We start from the raw sequence: 14,083 nt of genomic DNA on the forward strand, positions 1-14,083 counted from the left end.
AAGAGATTGAATTTGGCTTACAGTGTAAAATAGCCATTTTAATATTTGCAATGGCAACTGGATGCCACTTGTTGAGTCATGCAATGCAATGAGGTCATGCAACAACGCATTTGAAACATTTAGGCTGTCGTCGCACAGTATTGCACTCCAATGTAATGCGTCATGCGCGTGGCTTTATGACATCACAAACACTCGCGGTGCGTTACATGCGTGCCATCGTGACATCATGTCCGACTGTTTTGCTGCACTAGTCTCATGGTTTCCATTAAGCGCTAATGTGGCGAGTGCGTAACCGCGCAAATGTGCGTTATTTATTTAGTGAGATTTTTGCGCACTTGCCCAGAATATGCACGCAAAGGCCGCATTAGTGCTGCAGCATGACAAACAAACACTCTCGGTGTGCTTATAAAACAACCTCTCAAGCGATTACCACAATTTAAATCCACAACTGCAGGAAATGTTGCGAATAGCCTCCTATTATCATTCGCAAACGGACGCGACGCGACGCGACGCGACGCCTGAAGTGTGAAAACACAAACCCGCGCGAACGATTGAAGGATGTTAGTAACCCGCTGCGGTTCTGTCGCGCAACAGTAACGTGTGAAATGGTGATTTCTCTTTGGAGTACCGCAGTGAGATGATGGGCACCAGATCAACATCCATTTCAGGTCACTGAGAGTAACGCGCCAGATTTACACATTTATACCATTAGATGATGAGTTACCGCATCACAAACTGCTAAATCACAGCCATACAGTAAGATTACAGATTACAGTAACCTCTGGTTATGCAAATGCATGTCTGCGCTTTGAATAAGGCAAAACTCCAGCCTCAGGATTTGACCACGCCTGTTTGCATCCATATTCTACTGTACCGTTATCCCACAGCTCACGTCTATGATCCTCACTATCATATAACCACATCGAACCTCAATCTTTGTTTGCAGCTATATAACATACACTGTATTAACTAATATAGATTATTTGAATGCATTAAGGCCTCTAAATCTGTATCAGCATTTAATACACCTGGATTTATATCATTGACGCAAACTCCTCTCATTTGGACTCCATCACCACCCACGTACTTATGAGAAAATCACTGTTATTATTGCGGCAAACGGGTCTAAACGAGCGCATTTCAGCCTGTATGTTCTTAATAAAACAACTGATGATAGAATAAAAGGTTTGTTTGTACTTACCGATAAAAGAATACGTGATAAACTTCACCGCCTTTGGAGTCCGCAGCGCGCAATGAGCGAGAGAGAGGCTGGACACACTGCGCTGGGAGTGACCGATGCGCACTGCCTCCCTCCCCGTCAGCTGCTGCACCGAGACGCGGGGCGGGGAATCTGCTCGCCCTACTACGGCGAGATAGCGCGGCCTTTGTCATAGTAGCGGGGATAGTGAATCGATTCGCTTGTTTGTGTGAACCGACTCATTGATCGTTTCTTGCTTTCAGAGGCGTTTTGGTTTTGAAAAATTGCCACTTTTACCATAGCAGCGTGGGTTTGATTCGAATCAATTTGATGTTTTGAACCGACTCACTGATTCGTACGAATGAATGAAGTCTAGCGTGATTGCGGCGTTTCTTTTTGTTTTGAAATAGCTGCTTTCGTGTGGAGACGTTTGATTCGTTTTAGCGAAACGATTCGCTCGTTTGTATGAACCGACTCATCGTTCACTTCTTGCGTTCAGATGCGCGACTCATTAATTTCATGGGTTCAGATGAATGAAGTATAGCGTAATCGCGTTTTTTTTTTTTTTTTTTTTAGTTTTGAATTTGCGACTTTCACCAAAGCGTGAAGAAGTTTGATTCATTTTAGCTAATCGATTCAATTCGCTCGTTTGTATGAACCGACACAATGATTCGTTTCTTGCGTTCATCCGTATCCTATTGATCGCGAGTTTACTTTTTGTTTGAAATTGCGGCCTTCATCACAGTGGTGTGGGTTCATTTGATTCGTTTTAGCGAATCAGTTCGATGATAGTAGCCTACGGATGAATGAAGTCTAGCGTGATTGCAATGTTTCTTTTTATTTTGAAATTGCTGCCTTGGTTCCTTTGTCATATAGCACGAATAAGTTTGATTCGTTTTAATAAATTGATTCGATCGTTTTAATAAACCGATTCACTTGTTCGTTCGTTGCGTTCAGATGCCGGCTTTTGTTTGTTTTGAAAGTGCCTCCATCATAGCGTGGAATAGCCTATAGTTTGATTCTTTTAACTAATAAATTCTATGTTTTCAGTGAACTGACTCATGAATGAAATCTAGCGTGATCATGGCTTTTTTGGCGCTGTCAAATATAGGCTAATAGCGTCATGCTGTTTAATTCTGTTAATTTAATAAATAAACGTTATGTTCTCTTATTCCTCGGGAAATAGTTGTCAAATGGCGTTATTGATGTTTACTTCCAATGAAGTCCGAAACATGTTCGAACCGGTTCAAAAACTAAATTTACCGATTCGTTTGAATTCTCGTAGGCCTACTTACTTTTGATGTAATACATTGTTTATCACTATATTTTATGCCAGATAAAACGCCTACCAAATTTGTGCCAGACGTTGTTTATCTTTCTGACTTGCTTTATATTGTACGCCCACAGATTTGTTTTACTCTGTGATTGATTTGCAAAAGCAAATCAGTTCAGATGAATCGACTCACAGAACCACTGACTCACTATGGGCTGTTCTAAGGTCAGTGGATATACAGCGTTTAGGCCAGACATCTGTGAAACTTATGAATCCGTGCTTTGATGTAATACTGAAATATGATGCACTTTAAAATCAAAACCTGTTTCTCCAGCCTAAAATTATTTTGGGGGCAGATGCTGGGCAATTTAAAATGCAATGCTATGCTTCAGTAAAAACATCCACGCAGCTGTATAATGTACACAGGCTGTCAAATAAAGTAAACTGTGAGCAATTGTTTTTATTATTGCTGTTGTTTTTATTATTTGGGATCTTCCTGAATCAAATAATAAACCTTGTAACTAAATCAAGTAAAGCATATACTGTACTGTTGATAAAGTGGTCAGTCCAAGTATGCAGACCACTTTCATTAAGTATTTACATCAGCACATGTTTCTTCTCCAATCAGATGAAGAGCATGCAATGTTATACACATGGCTTCAGCCACATTCATAATTCAAAGAGAAGGCCTTTCATACATAAAGAACTGGAATGGACTTCCTGTTGGGTGGGTCTGGAAATCGTCTGTCCAACCAACAAAGACAACAAACTCATCCACAGCAACTGTTTTCATTTCTTGTTTTGCGTTCATGTCATCCTGCTTATGGATTATATGCTTGTATGTATCAATAATTAGCTGAGATTTCATTGATTCATACTATTTTATTTCTTTAAATGACTGTTTTTAATTCAACAGAACATTTAGCTACAGTATCAACAACTGGAGATACAAATGACATGATCCAACCCTAAAGGAACGGCAGCTGTGAGTGACGGGACACATGAGACACTTTACTGCTGGATTACAGAATGTGTTTGCACCAAAAAGGGACAGTTAGTCTGGATACAGGCACAAACCTCAGTTAATGGCTGTCCGGGTCATATTTCACCGCACAAAGAAATTATATTTTTGCCATAAAGAGGGGGGTAATTCCTTTTATTCTATAATTACTGTAATGCAACTATCATGAAGCATAAATAACGTGTACTATTATAAATAATATATCAATTAAATATAAATCTTACATGAAAAACTTAAACTTAACTTAACTTAACTTAACTTAACCTAACTTAACCTAACCTAACCTAACCTAAAGAAATTAAACTAAAATTAGAAATGCTGTCTTGGCAAATATCTAAAATAAAATAAGCTTCAGTTGAAGTACTAAAATTGCTAAAACTAAAACAGAAATAAAATAAATATAAATAAATAAAATAAAATGAGAAAAATCACAACAAAACTACTAAAACTAAAATGAAATAAAGATAATATACATAAAAAATAATAAAATGGGAAAATCACAACAAAATTGAAACTCTAAAACTAAAATAAAGCTAAATAAACAAAATAAAATAAAGTGACAAAATCACAATAGAATTACTAAAACTGAAACTAAAATTTAAACGGAAACTGAAAATATAAAAATAAAAGCTAATTTAAAATATTAATATATAATAGTATTTAATAAAATGAGGAAATTGCAACAAAATTATTAAAACTGAAATAAAGTAAACCAAAGCTAAATAGAAATATTAAATCAATAATAATAAAATGAGAAAAAACTAAACAAAATGACTAAATCTGAAATAAAATAAACCAAATCTAAATAGAAATATTAAAAAACTAATAATAAAATGACAACATCGCAACAAAATTACTAAAACAAAAATTTGCTAAAATTTACATGGAGACTGAAAATATTAAATAAAAGCTCATTCAAAATATGATTACATACTAATAGTTATTAGTATGTAATAACGCTAAATAACTCTGAAAAGTGCAACTATGAAACTTTCTGATCATGCAGTAACATGAACAATACAAGTCATCCCTCAGTTCGTATGTTCTATATATAATATCAATAATATCTACTATTACAAATAATATATATCAATTAGTTTTACATAACTGTAATGAGAATTTGGGGTAGGCTATGCTTCATGAAAATAATCTTCTTTTGATTTTGAGGTGAAATATGATCTGGACATTGTTCTTATGAGTTCAGGGATTCCCCTCCGTCTCTGGGAACGCTGATCTCTGGGGTCTCTCTGCTGGGACGGGCCTCTTTTCTCTCCCACATCTGTTGAGCTGAAAGCGAGGCCAGCTGAGAGCAGTTCAACAGGTCTGCTGTCCCTGCCGAGGGCAAACGCGACCCCTCTGTGCTCTGGAATGTGCCGGGCCCCGTCGCCTCCCGTCTCTCCACACGAACCCTCTGCGACGCTGAGAGAGAGAGAGAGAGAGCAGGGGAAAAGATTTAAAGCAATGGTGCACCAAACAGTACTGCAGTACCACATTCACTAGGGTTTGGACTGGAAATGAGATCAGAACTCCTGCTTTAAAGAAATAGTTCAGCCAAACATTAAAATGTGCTGACCTTCAGGCAATTCAAGATGTAGATGAGTTTGTTTCTTCATCAGATTTGGAGAAATGTAGCATTGCATCAGTGTCTCAGCAATGGATGCTCTGCAGTGAATGGGTGCCGTCAGAATGAGAGTCCAAACAGCTGATAAAAACATCACAATAATCCACACCACTCCAGTCCAGCAATTAACGTATTGTGAAACCAAAAGAAACAAATGCATCATTAATACCTTTTTTAAATAAAATATGAGTCCATAATCCATAATAACGCTTCCTTCACTGAAAAAGTCCATCTCTTGTTGTCTCTCACATCAAAACATTTTTTTACATTTTTGTATTTGTTTAGAGCTGTTTTGGCTTGTAAATGGTGCTTGATTTGTGTAGATTTCTCTTCTGATTCAGACCAGACCACTTTTTTCACTGGAGGAAGCGTTTATAGACTTGTATTTAAGCCAGTTTGCAGTTAAACGCATCTTAATGATGGATTTGTTTCTTACAAACACACAGCTTTTGTCTTCTCAAGATGTTAACTGATGGACTGGAGTGGTGTGGATTACTGTGATGTTTTTATCAGCTGTTTGGACTCTCATTCTGACGGCACCCATTCACTGCAGAGCATCCATTGCTGAGACACTGATGCAATGCTACATTTCTCCAAATCTGATGAAGAAACAAACTCATCTACATCTTGAATGGCCTGAGGGTGAGCACATTTTCAGCAAATTTTCATTTTTGGCTGAAATATTCCTTTCACATAAGACAAAAGTCCAGCACATGTGTGTTGAGGAACGAACGCAGCTGTAGCAAATGCTTTGACTTAAAGTCCAAGGCCAGCCAAGAGTCAGTTCAGACTCGCAGTGAGAGAAAAGAGGAGATCTGTGAAAGTTAGCAGATGCAGCGTCCTGACAGACTGTTCATTCCTTTACAGCGTGAAGTCATTTCACATATCAGTGAAGCTCCGCTGCTGTTCATTTGAGAGAGTATGTTAGCTGTAAAACACTACGGCTAAACCTAAGTGTGAATAACTTTACCAGTTCTGTCACTTTCAAAAGGGGTTTTAGAACTTGATTTATGCTTCTACAACATGAGATAGTGGCACGACAAAATTAACAGATAAATAATCCGGAGCAGCATGAGGCGCGTCAGTGCATGTGGGTTTTTCATTATTGAAGACATGAATAAAACTGAAAGTCATGGAAAACTGACCACATGACTAAACAATGTACAACACAATACAACAGATGAACAGAATGTTGACGTATCCCAGAATCCTTTTTAATGACTGTGGCTCTAAAAGTGAAACAATGTTACTGTTAGATATAATGTACAAAAACGTTTTTCATATATTCATATCTGCACTTTTCAGATACGAGTTATTACTATTTTAGTATTATTTATATACTATTATAGTATATATATAATGTATATATATACATATATTCAAATTGTAAATTAGCTTTTATTATTATATTTTAGGTTAACATTTTAATTTTCAAAGTTTTAGCAGGGTTTTTTTTTTGTATTGTATTAGTTGTATTAGTTTTTGAATATTTCTATTTAGCCTTTATTTATTTTTTATTTCAGTTTTAGTTTTTTTCTTTTTGTATTTCCTAGTATGTTTAGTAATTTTAGCACTTTAGCACAATTATTTTAGCTAGTTGCCAAGGCATCAGTTCTTATTTTCGTCTAAGTTTTTTTTCTAATATTTGTATTTTACTTTATTTCAAATAATTTTTAATAGTTTTAGTTTTAGTTAATAATAACAACACTGGCATGTTTTTATTGGTTAATATCATGAAAAACATAGTTTAACATCTTAATTTCAAAGTTTTGTAGTTTTGTTGTGATTTTGTAATTGTATTAGTTTTTCAATATTTATATTTAGCCTTAATTTATTTTTTATTAATTTCAGTTTTCTTTCTTTCTTTATCTTTATTGCTTTATTTTTTTTTAGTAAGTAAATATGTTCCTCACTATCACATAATTTAAGCACATATGGGTTATGGATTATTTTTATGATACTTGTGGTGCTTTAATAGTGTCTTTGAAGCTGGTCATTGTGGGTTTTCATTGTATGGAAAAGAGATATTCTTCAATCATTTTCCTTTGGTGTTTTACAGCAGACAGAAACAGCATGAGAGTAAGTAAATGATGACAGACAGTTGATTTTTTTTTTTTTTACATTAAACAAAGTCTCACCTTCTTTAGGAGGGCTGATCATGTAATCTTCAACAATCGTTCATCTCTGAAAATCCTGGAGTTTTTCTGATTGTTTAAGGGAACTTAAAGCAGGAACTGCAGACAATTAAAAAGCCACGTTTCATTATAAAAGGAGCTGATGTCATATCATATAAATCAGCCAACAAACACACAAACGCACTGATTCCAGAGGCTGCGGGTCTGCTGCTGTCTCGCTCTCTGACCGGCTGGAAATCACTTCTCTGAGTGCTGGCTTTACTGTACGGTGCTTTCACGGGTCCATCTTCTTCAGGACTGTTTGACCAGTAGTTGAACTGGCAAAAGACACAAAATGACCAAAACGTATGTGATAATTATGGTAGAACTGTGTGTACAGTATACACAGTGTAGAGTCGCTTTAGTTCAATAAATGATCCAATGAAATCTCCTGTAGATTACATTTGACTTAATTACATTTGTAAATTAAAATTCACATAAATATATTTTTTATGTATAATTATATATAATCTTGACTACAAAAAAACAAAACAAAAACATTTCCATTGTTTGCCCAGGAAATGAAAAGATACTGTTTAACACCTAAATTAGCTAAACAATTTTTTTTATATATATATATATATATATATATATATATATATATAAGTGCTGTCAAGCGATTAATCACGATTAATCACATCCAAAATAAAAGTTTTTGTTTATATTATATATGTATGTGTACTGTGTATGTTTATTATGTATATATAAATACACACACACAGTATATATTTTGAAAATATTTACGTTTATACATTTATATATTCATATTCCTATATTTTATAAACATAACATATTTTTCTTATATATATATATATATATACATATATTTATATATATATATATATACATATATATATATATATACATATATATATATATATATATATATTTATATATATATATATATATATATTTATATATATATATATTTATATATATATATATTTATATATATATATATATATACATATATATATATATAAGTGCTGTCAACGATTAATCACGATTAATCACATCCAAAATAAAAGTTTTTGTTTATATTATATATGTATGTGTACTGTGTATGTTTATTATGTATATATAAATACACACATACACAGTATATATTTTGAAAATATTTACGTTTATACATTTATATATTCATATTCCTATATTTTATAAACATAACATATTTTTCTTATATATATATATATATATATTTATATATATATATATATATATATATGCATGTGTTTGTATTTATATATACATAATAAATATACACAGTATACACACATATATTATGTAAACAAAAACTTTTATTTTGGATGCGATTAATCACGATTAATTGTTTGACCGCACTAATTTATATATAACACATTTTATATTAAATCATTTACATTTAATGCAAAAATACAATAAAATGGAAATATATACATTTATAAAATGTATTATTCTAATTATAGTAATAATTGAATTAATTTATTATTAAATGTAATACATTTACATAAATCAATGTTTATTTAAATCACATTTAAAATGTAGATAAATAAAATTAACAATAAATTAATATATCATTTTTAAATTTAAACAGACAAATTTAAAACTGTTTAAATGTACATTTTACAAAGAAAAGCAATTGACAAATGCAATTTAAAATATGCCATTACAATTATTTATCTACTGTTTTTTTTTTTTAAAGTGATTTATTCATTTATTGTTTTATTTAACTACATTTTAAATCATGAATTAAACAGTTTAAAATGTGTATTAAATTGTCCATTTAAAACGTGATTTATCATTATATTTATTTATTATTTGTATATTTGAATTGTTAAATTGAAGGGAAAAAAAGGTCACTCCTAGTCCTCCATAATTATTGTCTTTTTAGCTAAATAAATAATTATAAAATTTAAAAACTTCAATAAAATACCTTACATACAGGAAAATGTTACATTCAAACATATCAAACAATTATTTTGGCCAACATAAAGTGAATTTATTGGTATAACCGGACTCTCTACTTTCCCTGATCTCCCGTAATCTTAATATTTCCCATTAATATCCCTATATAAATAGCATTTGCACCTGTTCTGTGTCAGTACGTCTCGTCTTCATGTGAGCGATGGGCTCATTAAGGAATCTGACATTAGTCCTGATGAATCTGGCGTTGTGAGGATGTGGGACATTGCGGGGCTCAGACTCTCGCGGGTCTCTTGCAGGATTTTTATGGTTCTGATAGACCCAGACCGGATCGAGACGCTCTGGCAACGTCTCATCAAAGATCCTGAAGGTGTTTGAACTGCAGATACAGAAGATAGAGACAGATAAATATGCGAAACTGTAGGTCTGTAATGAGATTATTGAGGAATGCAGGGCACATTTGAACAAATACTCACTGGAATGACTCCCAAACCTTCTTTTTTCGAGGCAAACATATTTCTGCATAATGGTACATTTGCTTTTCCATTGAATAGTGAATGAAGAGGCTTCAGTGCTGTTGGTGAAGCTTGAGTTTTTAAAGGTTGCCATGCAACAGTGACGATATGAAATCTGACACCCACTCAAGAGAGCTGCTACTATAAAACACAATGATGCATTATCAAAACAACTCAACAGAATAGAAATGATCTAATCTATTCATGTAAGACAAAAAGTCTGTGGTGAACTTCTTGGTAACATAAAAGTATCATTGCATGTCATATTGGTTTATAAGTGTTACCATGGTTTTGCATTATGTTTTTCTAAAAAAAAAAAAAGTTTGTTTTGAGAAAATGCTGCATATATTTGATCAAAAATGCAGTAAAAAATATGAAATATTATTACAATATAGAATAACTGATTTCTATGCGAATATGTTGTAAAATGTAATTTATTTCTGTGATCAAAAATGAATTTTCAGCATCATTACTCCAGTCTTCAGTGTCACATGATCCTTCCGAAATCATTCTAATATGCTGATTTACTGCTTAAGAAACATTTCTGATTATTATCAATGTTGAGAACAGTTGTGCTGCCCAATATTTTTGCGGAAATCATGATATATATTATTTTTCAGGATTGCCAGATGAATAGAAAGTTCAAAAGAACAGCATTTATTTGAAATAGAAATCTACTGTAACATTATAAATGTCTTTACTGTCACTTTTGATCAATTAAATGCATCCTTTGCTGAATAAAAATATTTATTTATTTTAAAAAAATCTTATAAAATCCAAACTTTTGAAATAAAATCATGACAGAACTTCTCATGCAGAAAAAAAGCATCTATTAAGCAGATCTGTTTTTGTTGAAGGTAAAGACCATGTTTGCACGACTTTTACAGTGTGCTTTTACAGTTACCAGACCTGAAGTGAGAACATGTGTGCTCCAGAATCACAATTTTTCCGACACCAAGAAAAAAATGTCAGTGGAAAACTGAAAACAAACCGGTTTCCTGTGTTCTTTCACTGCTTCCTGTCTGTTATTGGCTCCCTGCTTTAATCTGACGTGTAATGTGGTTAAACACTCATTAAATGGAAACATAAATAGAAACAAAAACACAGGCACATTTATCCATGACTTAAATTACTATATGTATATATATATATATATATATATATTATATGTATGTAAAAATATACATATATATACACACAACACAAAAGCAATGTGGGGATTTTCTTAAAGTTAAAGGGAAAGTCAGAAAATCAGATTAAACCTTTAGCAGGTTAACTTTAAATATGTTAAAAGACCTCAGATAAACACGCTTACAGACCAGCACCACCAGGAAATCCTGATCCAATCAACCAAACCCTGAGTCCATTAGAGCACTGAGTGATCATCACAATCCAGCGCACCACGAATGGTTCAATAACTAAAGCAATGACATTCAGATACTTTCAGTGTCACTTAAAATGAAAATTTGCTGAAACTTTACTCACCCTCAGGCCATCCAAGATGTAGATGAGTTTGTTTCTTCATCAGATTTGGAGAAATGTAGCATTGCATCAGTGTCTCAGCAATGGATGCATTGCAGTGAATGGGTGCCGTCAGAATGAGAGTCCAAACAGCTGATAAAAACATCACAATAATCCACACCACTCCAGTCCATCAGTTAACATCTTGAGAAGACAAAAGAAACAAATCCAGCAATAATATGTTTTTAATTAAAATATGAGTCTATAATCCATAATAACGCTTCCTCCAATGAAAAAGTGGTTTGGCCTGAATCAGAAGAGAAATCTGCACGGATGGATCAAACACAATTTACAAGCCAAAACAGCTCTAAACAAATATGTGGCTGGATTTTGATGTGAGAGACAACAGAGAGAGATGAATTTTTTCACTGGAGGAAGCGTTATTATGGATTATGGACTTGTATTTTAAACAGAAGCAACAGTTTGAAGTTAAAAACATAATAATGATGGATTTGTTTCTTACAAACACGCAGCTTTTGTCTTCTCAAGATGGACTGGAGTGGATTACTTGTGGAATTATTGTGATGTTTTTATCAGCTGTTTGGACTCTCATTCTGACGGCACCCATTCACTGCAGAGCATCCATTGCTGAGTAAAGGTCATTGCACACTGAGTCGAAATTTTCGTCCGAATTTTTCGAACGTTAAAAAATAAATACGACCTCACGTTGTGTCAATCACATTTACACACTGCCTCCAAAACTTTCGTCCGTCATGAAAGAATTCGGATCAGGTTTGATTTTCTGCGTTTTTGCATTTTGATAGGAAAGGATGACGAATATGAAACCCCCCCCGAAAAAACACATACAAAAATTCAGACTCAGTGTGCAAGGACCTTAAAGGGGTCATCGGATGCCCATTTTCCACAAGTTGATATGATTCTTTAGGGTCTTAATGAAAAGTCTATAACATACTTTGGTTAAAATTTCTCAACGGTAGTGTAAAAAACACCTTCTGTACCCTGTGAAAATCAGCTCTGTTTTCAGCAAGCTGTTTTTTAGTCCATGTTGCTTTAAATGCTAATGAGCTCTGCTGACCCCGCCCCTCTCTTCCGTGGAGTGACGAGCAGTACTGTTTACTTTAGCCACGAGACTGGCTAACTAGCACATTATTAGGAAAGGCGATTTGCAAAGATTCATAAAAAAAAACCCTTATACTCACTTCTTCTGTGGATGAAGCTGGATCACGAATGATTCGCGTGAACATAGACGCATTTAGGCAGATCGGGATCGGCGCATTCCCTTCAAAATGAAAGTAATGTTAATCCTCTGCGTCTTCAGCAGCTCAGATGTCGAGTGTAAATGACGACTGCTGTATTCATTATTACATACAACAACAGAACACCTCAATCGCTCAGTCTGAGACATCTTATCTTCCCTGCACCGGAGACGGACAGCTCTCAGCTCACTCAGGGCGGGTCTAAGGTAAGACGGACTTGTCAATCAACTATCGTGGGAGGGGCTTGTGCAGAACTACGTCATTCTGACAGGAAACTCAGAACAGCCTGATTTGAGAAAGGGGATTTTAAAATAGGGATTAAAAAAAACCACTGGGTGAATTTTTATCATTATAGGATGGATGTGTACACACACTTCCAACACACATTTATGATCAAATAACTTGTAAAGTGAATTTTGCATCCGATGACCCCTTTAAGTGATGCAATGCTACATTTCTCCAAATCTGCTGAATAAACAAACTCATCTACATCTTGGATGGCCTGAGGGTGAGTAAACTGTCAGCAATTTTTCATGTTCAGCTGAACTATTCCTTTAAGTTTCCAAAGTCTTGTTAGTCCATGTGAAAGTTTCTGTGTTAAGTTTTCGTGTCTGGTTAGTCTGTTTCTACCGTCTCATTTAGGTTGCGGGAAACAGAAAAGGATCCCAAACAAAGAGACCGTCACATTCCATCAGAGGCCCAGATCTGGGCTCTTTATCTAGTAGATACTGTGATTTCATACTGATTCCAGATCAACTTCCCCTGCTCTGTTTAAACATCAAAGACTCAGACTTGCTCACAGCAATCTGTTCCCGGTTCAGTCTGAAAGCCGTCCATCTATTCAGAGACACACTAACCCTCGATAAGCCTCTGATCTAATCTTGCAACTGTCAGCTAAGAGGATTCCAGCCTCCTGAACCAGCGGACATGCAGATTTGCTGAAGTGATGCATGCTGGGAGAAAAAGGACACCCTGGGGATGCTGTATGTGTGTCTCTGGGTCAACACGGACAATCTGGGAGATTTGAGCTCATTTCTAAATACATTATTATTAAACGATCATTCCAAATGCAGTTTTAATGGACGCAGATGCTGATGTTGCACAAAAGCGAAACGCACTGATGTCTGAAACAGACGCCACCTTAACAGAGCTCTGTGAGGGCGGCCAGGATTTCCATGGAAACAGAACTGTGATGAGTGTAACGCAGGCCATGATTGGTCGATTATGTGTAAAGTGAACATCTCCTGAAAGAGGATCATGCTGTAGATTCAGAGGACACCTAATATTCATACTACAGCCATTCCCTTTGAATTACCATTTAAAATGTATAATTTGCAATAAAACAATGGGTTCAGTGTTTTAATAGAGGTTTATTAGTTTGATTACACTTTACATCAAAATAGCCGTTTCTGACAAATAGCTGTTGTAGACATATAGAAGTCTATATAGAAGGCTGCATTTATTTGATCCAAAATACAGTAAAAATTGTGAAATATTTTTACAATTTAATGTAACTGTTTTCTGTTTAAATATGTGTTAAAATGAAATTTATTTCTGTGATCAAAGCTGAATTTTCAGCATCATTACTCCAGTCTTCAGGGTCACATGATCCTTCAGAAATCATTCTAATATGCTGATTTG

General features: G+C 34.4%; 2 protein-coding genes across 5 annotated transcripts in view; both read right to left on the reverse strand.

Moving 5' to 3' along the window:
- Positions 1 to 1,350, reverse strand: part of sptbn1 (spectrin, beta, non-erythrocytic 1) — a 104,228-nt gene extending 102,878 nt beyond the window's left edge. For 2 of the 3 annotated variants that reach the window (XM_058791971.1, XM_058791968.1), the window contains exon 1: positions 1,202 to 1,337. The gene's annotated coding sequence lies outside the window, so the exon portion shown is untranslated. Of the gene's footprint in view, positions 1 to 1,201 lie in introns of all 3 variants that reach the window. The other variant, XM_058791969.1, reaches the window with a different exon arrangement.
- A 2,922-nt stretch (positions 1,351 to 4,272) lies between these two features.
- LOC131549631 (uncharacterized protein C2orf73 homolog) lies at positions 4,273 to 9,858 on the reverse strand. Of its 2 annotated transcripts, XM_058791976.1 has the most exons (5): positions 9,666 to 9,858; positions 9,355 to 9,568; positions 7,433 to 7,565; positions 7,252 to 7,347; positions 4,273 to 4,911 (listed from the first exon to the last, which is right to left on the reverse strand). In XM_058791976.1, exons 1-4 carry the CDS (start codon positions 9,734 to 9,736, stop codon positions 7,292 to 7,294), a joined length of 474 nt encoding a protein of 157 aa, XP_058647959.1. In that variant the 5' UTR covers positions 9,737 to 9,858; the 3' UTR covers positions 4,273 to 4,911; positions 7,252 to 7,291. The 2 variants fall into 2 exon arrangements, with proteins under 2 accessions (XP_058647959.1, XP_058647958.1); XM_058791975.1 differs by having other exon boundaries at positions 9,355 to 9,858.
- Between the last annotated feature and the right edge of the window lie 4,225 nt (positions 9,859 to 14,083).

This window comes from Onychostoma macrolepis, chromosome 11, assembly GCF_012432095.1.
Source record: "Onychostoma macrolepis isolate SWU-2019 chromosome 11, ASM1243209v1, whole genome shotgun sequence".
NCBI lineage: Eukaryota > Metazoa > Chordata > Actinopteri > Cypriniformes > Cyprinidae > Onychostoma > Onychostoma macrolepis.

Bases quoted from the DNA above. Each gene is read 5' to 3' on its own strand.
- LOC131549631 (XM_058791975.1), bottom strand. From the start codon at position 9,798: ATGGCAACCTTTAAAAACTCAAGCTTCACCAACAGCACTGAAGCCTCT. The intron at 7,566-9,354 runs GTGCAAATGCTA...GTCTTTTGCCAG, and splicing joins GACGTACTGACACAGAACAG to TTCAACTACTGGTCAAACAG. The intron at 7,348-7,432 runs GTGCGTTTGTGT...AATTGTCTGCAG, and splicing joins ACCCGCAGCCTCTGGAATCA to TTCCTGCTTTAAGTTCCCTT.